At 35.5% G+C, this 12793-nt stretch overlaps 1 protein-coding gene across 1 annotated transcript in view; it reads left to right on the top strand.

Annotated features, from left to right (window-relative positions):
- The window catches only part of FMN2 (formin 2), a 165634-nt gene that overhangs the window by 104039 nt on the left and 48802 nt on the right, over positions 1-12793 (top strand). The window contains 3 exon segments of the mRNA XM_040599133.1: positions 955-1014; positions 1197-1317; positions 12190-12282. Coding sequence (XP_040455067.1) covers positions 955-1014; positions 1197-1317; positions 12190-12282 — 274 coding nt within the window.

A 12793-nucleotide genomic window follows, 5' to 3' on the forward strand; every position in this document is an offset into this window, starting at 1 on the left:
TCAGAAAAGGAAGAGCTTTTTTCCCTCCTTCCTCACTCGTTAATATGCGTGCTTTAGCTGCTGGGTTAGGGAATGTGAGCAGGATGTTGTTTGCCCTGGATTGGAGACCATGTCAGCCATTTGCCTTTAACAGGGTTGAGGAACTTCATTCTGGCCTGCTGGTTTCTTTGTAAGCCAAGGGAGTGGTGATGTGAATGAAGCCTTAGTACCATGTGTTTAGGGCAGCTTGCTTTAGCTGAACCTTCTGGTTGACTCTAGATACACCACCAAGTTTAGAATTTGGCTCCGTAGAACATTTAAGTACACTAAATTTGGGTTGGTGACTCAGGTCTGCAGCATGTAATTTGCTGGAAATACTATGACCATTAACCTTGCAATTGCAAGATACATCTGCAGTTTATTTACTATTGATGAATCATAAAAGTCCTTAAGAAATAGTTTTCTGAAAACACATGAAAATATAATTTTTTCAAAAATACTCTTCAAATCAAGGACTTTCTGCTGAAGTATCATTAAAGAATAGCAGAGGGGAAGCAATGAGAGAGTTCCCCCAAAGACCCCCAAAAGTGCCAAAATGTCATTTAGAAAAATAACTTCCTTTATTTGCTTTGGTTATAGTTATAGATTAATAAAACAATATGAATGTTGTGATACATGTTGATGCATCAACCCAGAAAGGAATTCTATTTTCATTCTTTGGAAATTTCAAAATGGAAGAGTTCAGTTTACAGTCATGTAAATTTCCAGAATCAGGAGTGGTTTTACACAAGTGTTATAACATCTATTACTTTAATTAATAAATTGTATTTCACTGTGTTGAGGGTTTTTTGTAGTGAAGGCAACAAATCAGCAAAGTATTTTTCTGTGCTTTACACAGAATATTTCATTTACTTGAATTATCATTTTTGAATTTGTGTTTTTCAGTAACAGCAAACTTTATTCTCCTCTATACAGGACAACAGCAGAAGTCTTCTGTCTTACATTGTCTCATACTATCTGCGTAATTTTGATGAGGTGAGAATTAATTTTGCTCTTTTAAATTCAAGTTAAAAAAAATCAACTCACTAAATTTGCTCTTCGGCTGGCCAAGATGAGGAAATGTGCACAAACATTCTTTGTGCTTTCAGTTATATATTTTAGTATATGAAGAAGTAATGAGCACTATGTAACTAACTGTTCATTTCTGGTTTTGTCAGGATGCTGGAAAAGAACAATGCATCTTTCCTCTTCCAGACCCACAAGATCTCTTCCAGGCTTCACAAATGAAGTTTGAAGACTTTCAGAAAGATCTCCGCAAAATGAAGAAAGATTTGCGAGGTATTGAACCTAGATTAAAGCTAGCTATATGTTATCAACATATCCCTGCTATCACTATTTGTATAATTTTGAGAAGTTTGGTGATAGTATAAAAATAGTTGGGTAGTTTTGACTCCTCAAATTACTGTTTTGTTTCCTTAATTTGCTTTTTTATGACCATTTAAGCAATAGTTCATAATTTTCTGTAGATAACCTGGTAGAGCTTATTAACACAAATAACATCAAACCAGTTAGGTTAAACCTTTTCTTTCAAAACCAAACAATTTTTTTTTTCAAACTAATTTCAAAAGTCTTTCACTACAAAAAGAATTGCAAAGTGTTGGACCATGTCTATGACAAAAAAATATTGAGAATCGGGCCCGAATGCTATCTAGCAGCTAATTCATATTATCTTATGGTGATAAAGAAAGTTGAAATAGCCTGACTTTACTAAAAACTAGTATACAAAGGAAGAATTTCTTTCTCCTGCTTGTGGAATGAGTTCTTTAAATGAACTCAGCAAGTTTAATATAAGATGTATTTGCCAGACTTTAATAAGGAACATGTATAATACATTTCTTATCAACGTTGGGAACTAAGCACTAATTTTAAGTTAAGCAAGAGTAGTTTGGACGAATGACAGCTAATATCCATGATCTTCAATATTTTTGCTAAGTCTCTGCTAGATAGGCCATTTATGTATCATTATGCTAAATCTTGGAGTGAAGGATTCAAATCAAGGAGTGATGTGATCTTTATATTTCTCTTGCCTTGCTGATTCGAACGCTGTGTGTCTAGAGACCAAGGATGATTTGGTAAACAATTAGTCCTTGAACAACCTAGGATGGAAGGTTCTCTATCAAAACAAAAACATAACATGGTTACCAAATGATATCTGACCTTACCTTCTTGCCCCATCAACCTTTCAGTCTGAGTGTTTTAAAATTTATTTAAACATTCAGAGGTAATCTTTGAAGTTGTATCAATGTCACTTAGTGTGATACTGAGGAGTGAACTTCAGCACCATCCAGTTTGCTGCCCTGAACAATCTAGGAGGGCAAAAATCCCACAGTTCAGCCATGAAAACTTATCTCTATTCTTCTTGCAACTGTCAAATAATCTGAGGGCTGATCTCAAACTTGCACGTAGAGAAGAAAGATGCTTAGGTCTGACTGAAAAAAGGTACTTGAATTCAGGGCGTTTGCACGAAAATCCTTGGGGGCAGATGTTATTCTTTGCAGGTTCACCAAAAATATATAAGAAAAGCTAAATATTTTTAGATCAAGATTGAAATTTGCACACAGGCATATAAATCTCTTATGGAATAAATCCACACTGTGCAGTGATCAAAGCAGGGGATCTGTAAAAATGGAAATTACACGCTTCACTCTGCCATCCGACTGCAGTTGAATTCTTTCTGTGCTTCCAGTTCCACCCTTAGGCTGGAGTCTCTGTTGTCAGTCGATTCTGTAGTTAATGAAACTGATGAATAACTGCAGACACCACCACTCTTTCCCTATTCCCTTTGGTATAAACTCTTTTGGGGACAACATTGACCCCCTTCTGCATCCTCTCCTAGACATGAAGTGACAGTTTCAATACCAGTCTGCAATCTTATTCATGACTCCTTATCAGCCCTGAGTGATGCAAAATGCTTTGTTATCTCTTTTTTCCAAAGACAAGTGTAACTCTGAAAATATTTTGTGCTAAAAAAAAATTATGACTGCAAGAGCATTCACTAAAATTTCTGGCTATTCCAATAGCTTAATTGTTGTAGTGCCTTTGGTGAGACAGATAAGCAAGTTTAATGACAGTCTTTTTAAAAATGAAATACAAGTTTTAGCTGAATGGATAAAGTTGCTCCAAAGTAGTTTTCCTCTGCATTTTTTTTAAAGCATGCTACCAGATTTGCTAATGCGCATCTGGAACCTTATGAGTTACTAGAGCTAGCAAGTGCATCATTACATGACTGAGATGTAAGAAGACTGTAAGATGCTGGGCAAATTCTGACAAAACCTTAAATATGATACTTTCCTTTTGAAGTCAGTGAGAGTAAATGAGTATTGAGTATTCCTGGGGAAATACTGACTTTAAAGCCATAGAAGTAGATGCCTATGAATGCATTCCAGTTTTATACTGAGGTGCAGACTGTAACTTTGGATCTGTTTTCATCAGTAATTAGGTGGAAGATTTCATGAGATGATTTCACCGTTTATAGAAGGTGTGTGTGTTTACTTTGTTCTTTTATCACTGAAAATCTGGAAATTGCACAAAACATCGATGCAGGCAGCATCACCAGTTTAAGGATATTCTGCCCAGGTTAGTTTCAAATCCCCTGCAAACAAAGCACAGGGAGATCACACTTAGTACAATGAAGGAAGGGTGTATTGGTTCACCCAGGAGCAAAAGCTTTTGCAGATCCTTTATTTCTGACTTTAAAAAATTCCCATGATCATTATTCAAAAGTAAATTTCAACCCAGAAGGATCTTTTCACAAAATTATGGGGCCACATAGAAAACAACAAAAACCCACAAAGTAAAGTTAAATGAAAAAAAAATTAACCATAAGAATAGCAGTTCATTCTAGTAATGCTGTATTTTTCCATCTAAATACATCAGTATTTATGTACCACACAGAGGAATGTGCAGATATAAATAATTTTTCTGGTTCTGTAAAATAATTTCATTGTCATGCTCTTTCACAGTTCTGAGCTTGGGCTTATATCTGTATTAAAGGAGTAGTTATGCTGATTGCTTAAAAAGAAAACACACTCATGATATTCAAACTTGTATACTTTCTTCCTTTTTGATTGCGGAGGGTTTTGCCTGTTTTCGTGAACTGTATGCCTTGTAGTTTGTACATGTTAGGAAAGAAAGTCTCTTTTAAGATTTCAGATTAAAAGTGTAAGTCCAAAAGACCTTCAGAAAGCATGCTGTGTGCCTGTTCCAAGATTAATAAGACAGACATTTATTTTTTTTTTTTAATTAGAAAAAAAAAAGTCCTCTAGAATATAGTAGAAGCTACGCTAACCGTGTAATATCAACCTTCCAAATTCTGCAGGGTTTTTGTTTTGTTTTTTAAAATAATATAGATCCCAGAGATAAAGTTTTTATAGATAGAAGACCAAACAACAGGTAGATCTCTTTACTAACAAACCAAGCAAGTTTGGCTCCATCTGTTGCTCCCAGATTTCACAGCTCTCCAGGATTCTCACTTTAGCCTTTTTGACTTCAGTGACATATAGTTTGTTAAGCAACTTGATCTGCTTTTGATCTCTCTTGGCTGTCAGCAACGTTCCTTGATGCAGTCATGCCAAGCAATGACTTCTGTTCCTATGTCATTCCACAGAAGAAACTTTAGCACTTGCCACATGACTTAAATCAACTCACCATGTAAAGAAAACTGGGCATCCAGGGTCACAAGAGCAGTGTGTGACTCTCACTGATTAGGACCTGTGTTGTGTATTTATTATTAGTAGTATATTTTTCTAGGCACTTCATAATGCCAGAGCTGGGGCAGAAATATGTGGAAAACATGTATTGATTTAGTTAATGTTTTAATCCTCTCTGCTCTGACACCGTTGGCACTATTGTAGTTTAGGAAAATGTTGGATTTTTGGCCCATGAAATTTTTCAAGACGTATTCCATTTAGGAAAAACTATAACACTAAAATGGCAGTGAGAGTTACGATATTTATGAAACACTTAGAGCAAGTTAAAACCATTTGGAAACTTTCTTTGGCTGCACGGTAACATTTTAGCCTTATAATTGTAAGTTTATTCTTGCAAATCAAAAACTAATTCATCAGTTGTCACTTATTGCAAAACTTTTGCTCAGGGTCAGCTAAAAGGGAATTAGAAACAATGTCAGGCAGAAAATAAATCTGACTAGTAGAATTTTGAAAAGATGAATAATACTGTATAATGAAGACTGTTATAAAATTGAGTTGAAGTCAGTACTTGTTTACATGTCATAATATTGTCATATTCAATATCTTTGAAAACTGATTACAAGTAATAATTATGATAATTATATATTATTTTTGTGGTGGTGCGCTTTTTTTTTTTCCTACTGTGAGTGTTCGCAAGTCATTGAAAAGTCTCCACTGATAAGAAGCTAGGCTGTGTGGCCCAGTACATCTCTGATTTGGAATAAATCTGACAGAGAACGTTTATAAAGTGTTAAGCATTTGCTGAGCACTTTGTATTTTAAAAAAATATGTGCCAGGAAAAGTCCCACAGTAACTTGAAAAAAATACACATTCCTTATTTTTTCTGTGCTTCTTACGGTTGCCTAGAATTAGCTATTCAGCTTGGATGTGCTGGTTGTATAGCTGGTATGTGCTCTTGAGTTTAATACCTGCTGTGTGACTCAGAGCATTGCAAGTGCCATATTGTGCAACAGAAAAGACTTTTAAAAGTTGTATTTGGGGTGGTATCAATGCTGGACTGAGAGAGCTGGAGTAGTGGTAGGCGTGCTATGCTTTGACCCCTTGCTGTTTCTTTCCCACACAGTGATCTCTATTTAGCTTGTGACAAATCATTCCTCTTGCCTCAGCAACGGTCACCCCCGCACCTAGGAAGAGGCCCCAACCCTCAGAGTGCAGCCAAGCTGTAGTTTGAGATGGAATTTTTTCACTTTGTGGCCAACTCTATGTCTGGGGCACATGGATTGCTTTGCAAAATAAGTTTACATGCACTGTTAATTCTTTCATAGGTAATATTAACATTAGGAGGCAAAAATGCAAAAAGTGCACCATTCTATTTGCACGTCATCCCCTCTCACACATACCTCATATCTTTTCATATTCACAAGACGTTCTGTTTCCATCACAGTTCTGATTATGGGGCTAAGACTTTGGCAACATTTCAGTGCCACTTCGTGATCAAGAACAGAAGCAATATTAATTTCAGCCTCAATTAACAAAGTTAGGCAACCTAAAGCCATTTCGGGACCCACTACAGATAATAGAAAAGGAAGGGATTGCTCTCCTAAAATTGAGTGCTAAGGAAAAGGTCTTGAGTCTAGTCTGGTGATCTATATTTTAAACAGATAAAGTTTGATGAAATTAAGTCCGTTTTTTCAAAAACCTATTTTTTTAAAAAAAATGTGCTTCTACACTGGTATTCCAAGTTGTTTCAAGAGATGACAGGGAGCTGGAGAACAGAGAAATGAAATGGAGAAAAAATTGTATTCTGGAAGAGTTTGGATTCATTGCCTCATCAAAAACTTTCTGTCTTAAGACATCTTGAAGTGTTTGTGTTTCTGTTATTCTCTATCAATAGTTTTGATGTAAATGGGAATGAAGATTTTTCAGAATAAAGGAATGGATCTTTCCTTATACAATCTATAGATGCATATCCTGATGAAAAGATGCCTTCAGTCTTTTAAGACAAAATGCCAAATCTCTCAAGGTAATTATTAAAAAAATAATATAGCAACATTAGTCAGTTTGGTCAATGCTACAGTTATCCATCAAGTTTACCTTTACAGAAACAGCTATTGTTTTAACCAAATTAAATCTTTAATTTTGCCTACTCACTGACAGCTGTGCATCCACCAACTCTAGCTGTTTGTTCAGGTATCACTGAAAGGGTTAATTGCTGCAGCTATGCAGCATGCAGACTCCTAAACCTAAACCAGATGTAAACTAAAGCCAGGCTTTCAGTCAATCTGTGAGTCATATTTTACTGTTCTTAAAACTCCAAACAAGGAGCTGTCTATGGGAGCCCTTGAAGACTCAGCAGTTTTTAGTGTAAGTCTTTACAATTCAAAAAAATATATAAATAAAAGAAAATTAAGAGCTCTTTCTGTTCTTGTGGCCAAGTTCATCAGAGTTTGTCTTTTGCTGAGGCCAGTATTGTTTCCTTTAGATAAAGTCTAGGTTTTCTTTTAAAGTCACAGGTTGCAGTGGTAAGGCATCCAGAAAGCACTGAGGAAGCTGTGAAAACCGTGGTTGTGCTGTTATATACTTCTCAGGCAAGTAGGACACAGGCATGTCTATGGGAGCCAGGGTACTCACTCTCTGAAAATTAAAGGACATAATTTTGAAACTCCATTAAAGAATTAAAAAAAAAAAATAAATAAATCTCACTGCAACTTGTGCTTTGAAGTACCTTAAACAGTCTTGAAAATCCACCTAAAGTCTATAGGACTTCTATAGACCAGTATGTGGTTTCAGAAGTTGTAACCAAACCAGCCCAATGGACCTGTTAATTGCTTATCCAAGATAATCCACAGTTCTGCTTGCTTTCTTACCAGGTTTCTTGGTGGGTTGTGATGATGGTGGTGGTGGTGGTGTTTGCTCTTTGTTTTTATGTTTTGAGGGTGTTGAAAGCAAAATCATGCTGCCCATCATTATCCTGACCAAAGACAATACAGTAAGCCTGAAGAGCATCTGAGCATCTGGTCACACAAGTTGTAAAAACCCACGTATTTTAGAAGAGATCTGTGCTTCTGAGCGCTAAAATTTAGTACTCAGAAATAGGTGGAAAACACTCATTAAGAATTCTGAATCTTGAAAACTTTTCTCGTTTTTTAACAGGTAAAGCAACTATTTTTGATAATGAGACTGCACACATTTTAGAGGGCTTACCAGAATCTTTTACTGAGAGTGTTAGTACAAGGCAGAGAATGTTTTTGTGACTTTATTCCTTTTTTGTATAGATGTCTCTTAATCAATAGTGGCTGTTGTGAAACTTTATATAGTTTTAGTATATTGATCTAAAAGAATAATAATAAAAAAAAAAGGATGAGCAAGATAACACAGTACCTTGAATAATGGCAATTAATGGTATTTTAACATAGAAATAGAGAGTGAGATGAGATTCATGAGATACTGGATACAGTTGGAATTGAAATTTTTTAAAATCTCTAAACCAGTTTTGAACACAGATTTTCACAGCCAGTTCCAGTTCAGAAGCATTTGCGCTATCTGTGTATGTATGGGCAAAGGGCTACCAGTTTTAATTTCCCAAAATTTAGATCACACAAAAATCCATTTATATGGCTTCTCTGGAAAATCACACACAGTCCTCTGCAGCATATGATGTTAGAGAGGTGATGAAATTAGGTGGACTATTGGCCTTTCAAATGACTGAGACACTGTTTATATGTTTTAAATTGATTTAGAGGGTCAGAGAAGAGGTGTGTCTGCCCATGCCAACTTCTGCTCAGGATCTGAGCTCTTTAGAAGGTGTGAGATCATTGCATGAGGACTGGATATGCAGGACTACAGGGAACTGAAACCTTCACCTTGCTGCCAAGCAATACAAACAAGTTTTTATCTCTCTTTATTCCTGTTTAGGCAATTCCATGTTGTGAGATAAGCTTCTACCGACTGCTTGGGTTTTATAACTGCCTACATGGTTCTCATTTGTGGTGCCTTTCAATTCTTGCATTATAGGGAAATTTTAGAATCTGCTTAAAGTAAACCCAGTTTAGGGATACACTAGATTTGTCCAAGTTTTTCAGTTGTGTAAACATCTCGCAAGATGAGAGAATAACTTAACCTGTGAGATTAGGGATGGTAACAGCAAGTTTTGTGTCTGTTATTTAAAAAAAAAAAAAAAAGACAAACTTTTGTTTCAGACAAAACTTCTACAAACTGTGTCACAGCAAAGCCCCTTTACCAACCTACTGCTTTGATATCTGGGATGTTTAGCTGGGCTGTTTCATGGAAAGAAACGTGTCTGAGTATGAAGCTGAGGAAAAAGAAAAATCAAGTATAAAACCACCCCAAAAACCAAATGTTGATATTCTCACATTATTTTTTTTCATGTTTCACCACCACATTGCTTAGAAGTTATCAAATACTCTTCTGACACGTTTTTACAGTATCCTATTCCTTCACTTGGCAGAAAAACCGATATCTGTCTACTGCTTTGTATTCCTTTTCATATGATTAGCACTTTAATTTCTTCAGTTACATAAAGGAATAACAGTATTTCATCCAAATAGCAGGGCTTTATATGCTGGTGACAAATTAAAGAACATGATAAATGAGTGATATATCCCAGCAGGTTGTGCAGGAGACCGCAGTTCTGCTATTAATGCTCTTGCAGAACCGAGAAACTTAGTAAGAGCTAACAGCCCTGTTAATTCTCTAATGGAGAAAGCATCTGATGAAGTAGTTTAAGCATCAAAATACTGAAATTAGTATGGTAATAATGACAGAAATTTTCCTATTTTTAAAAGCTGGATGCTACATATGCTATCTTACATTTTATATGAAGCAGGAAAGAGATAATTTTTTCCCCCGTGTTTTCTTTTGGATCTTAACTTACTTAAAACACCTTTTTTTCAGGATTAGGGTAAAAAATGAACCTGACCTGTAAATCTTCTGAATATCACTGATTTTAGCCTTTTAACGAGAGGAAGGAGGGAACAAACAAACAAACTCCACCAAAAACTGGAGAAACAAAATGATCATCAGCTGCACTCCCTTTTGCCCACATACACACACAAACAAATCGGCCATGAAAGAGCTTCCAGTATCTGAATGGTTAAAGAACAGACATATTTTCGGACAATATTACATGTTTTTCTTTTCTATAGAGAGTAATATAAAGATAGTATATCCCTGCATTTCCTTGTAGTCTTTCAAAATAGCTTCAGGCTATTGGCATGGGTATGGGCTATGATTTTTGGCAGGTATATATCTCCATAAGATTGATACTTCTGTCAAATCAGCTGAGAGATCAGGAGTTCATCGTGAGCTGCAGACATTAATTCAAGAGAGTATAATGTACTGCTGTAAAGAATATTCAATCCATATTCTGGAAAAAGGTATGGCATTTTGGTAATATTAAATGTTATGGGAGGTTCTATAGCATCTTTCAGCTCTGCCTCTTATTTCTGAATAGGAGAGAAAAGATTAATAGAAATTCTATATGCCATCACCAGAATGTCTTCCTTTACAGAATAGTACATAACTTCTTTTTTTTTTTTTTTTTTTGGTCTAACATATGCTGTAAGAAAATTCATGCTCATTTGGATCCTCTCCCCTTTTTCAGATGTGTTGACTAAGATTTGTTTAAAAATTATAGGCTTGTCCATTTGACTGTATTTTTGGGGGTTTTCAGGTTGTTTTGTTAGTTTTTTTTAATATTGCTTCATAAACAGGGTTACCTTTCTAATTAAATATACTCATGTTAGGTTTCCCCTCCCCCTCCCTAAATATCAGCTGGTATTTATTTCAGTTTTCCTCTAAGCTTAAACAAAAAGTATTTTAAAACCTGGCATTTTTATTGTCACTTCACTTGTGTGGATTTAGCAATTATTTGAGTCAGTTTGCTTTTCTGTATATATGCATGTAAAAAATTGGTATCTCTAATTCTTTTTGGTATATTCACAACTATGAGAAAAAAATTATTAACCAGTGTTCATGAGATCTAAAGCTGCATTGTCCAAAGATTTGCCCCAGATATAGCAGACCAGATGAGTAGTATGGTAAAGGTGAATCAATTCACACAGCTGATAGATTACAAAGACTTGACTACCATCGCATATATTTACTTTCTTGGCACTCTAGCTTAAATGACTAGGTACAGATCTGTAGTGGGTTGGCTAACCAGTGCTGGCCAAAATTAATGAACCTTTGGATCTTCGTCTGTTTTTTATTTTTTTATTATAAAATTATGTTATCTTTAATTGCTCTACCATGATTTTTGTATATGTCATTCATTTTTTGCTGTAAACTAAAGACTGGTATTATTCAACAGATTATAAATCTGTGCTCTCTGAAGTAAGAACAAGTTGACAACTGGTTGATTTGTTGGGGGTTTTTTTCTCCTTTAAGAACCTTTTCAAATATTACAGAACCACAAAGCATATAATGGTGAAACAACTGCCTATTGTTTCCAGTCTTCAAAAGCAGACTACAATTCTCATCTGTAGATATTTGGATTGATGCAATTGTAGACATCATTTATATTTGAAGTAGATAATTATGATAGTACTTTATGCTGCTTCAAAATCTGTTTTTCAAATGCCTAACCAGTCTTCTGTATTTAGAAATATAGTAACAGTCCTGTTTGGCTGAAAGAAGCCCTGGAGTGTAAACAAGGAAAATGCATATTTTTGCCTGTGTGCTCTTCTACTGGAAATTTTGAGGTAGAATCAAGCAGGGCTTGTTTCTATTGAATGATGGGAACTTAGCACAGTCTGAAGTTGGTGTTAGGTTTGCTTGGATAGTTGGTGAAAGCATGATAATACCACCTCACCAATGAATAATCTGTGTCAGGGCTTGTTTCAGGCTCCAGCTTCTCTGTTCTGGTCTCTGGTGAGACCAAGAACCAAGCTGTCCTCCTCCAAGGTCTCTGATAGAAAGCCCTGACTGTATCTTATCTTTCATTTTAATCATTTTGTACTATTACTTTTGAACAATGCAAGACACGTCACTGTGTCTCTGTTTCTATCATACATTAAGCCTTCATCTGGCTTTACTCATTAAATCAAGGTCTTTCCTACTACTTGGTGCAGATTTTGCATCTGAACTTTTTTTTTTATTCAGGCACTGTCACCTGGGACCAGGTACATCAATGTGGCATGGGATCTGAGTTTGCAATTTTGTTCCCATACATTTCAGCCCTTTAAATTTGTCTTTCTCTTTAAAAAAAAATAAATGAGTGGTTTTGTAATTTTTGCTACAGTCATTTAAACTAACACACTGACCACAAGTTATCTGTATATTTTGGTCAAAAATATTTGACCAGGAACATAACTGCTTCTGAATATATTATTATAGTGTTTGTACTTGAAGTAGTGTGTTTGAGGCACACATTTGCAGCAATTTCACTGGCTATGTGGTAATTTAAGTGTGTCTTTTATTACAGTCTGCAGATCCATACTATGATGTGTCATCCTAAACTAATCTGTTACTTCAATTTCAGTATGTGAGACAGAAGCAGCAAAAGTTTATCAGCTATCACTAGAAGAGCACCTCCAGCCTTTCAAAGACAACATGGAGCAATTCATTAGTCAAGGTAAATAATGAAACGTCACTTAACCTTTTCATGACATTTCAAAGGAAAGTTATGGGAACAATGTTTATACATTGTGGGAAAGGGACTGTTTATTTTGGCATCATAGAAAGATGTGGATTAGTTTAATCAGATGCCACACAGTTCTAAAAGATTTGCAAAATGATTCTGTTGTACTGTAGGTGACTCTTTCTGTTTTGCATGACGGCAAAGACAAATGCTATTGGCTTGAGTGGGTGATCTTCTGATAAATTCAACATTCCAGTAGAAAACAATTTTACAACCTTTGTTCCTTGCAAAATTATTGAAGCTGGATCTGTTCCATTAACTTCTTTCCAAAGAGATAATTCTTTTGCATGTGCCAAAAACATAGAACATAGCAAAAGTAGTTAAAAGTTTTCCAGATAGAAGGCAAACCCATATGAAGTACTTGGATGTGATTAGTGGAAAACACAGCAAGAGAAAATATATTAGAAATATCCATGATGAACTGCCATCCTGAGTGCTAGAAAGA

Source organism: Falco naumanni, chromosome 6 (assembly GCF_017639655.2).
Source record: "Falco naumanni isolate bFalNau1 chromosome 6, bFalNau1.pat, whole genome shotgun sequence".
NCBI lineage: Eukaryota > Metazoa > Chordata > Aves > Falconiformes > Falconidae > Falco > Falco naumanni.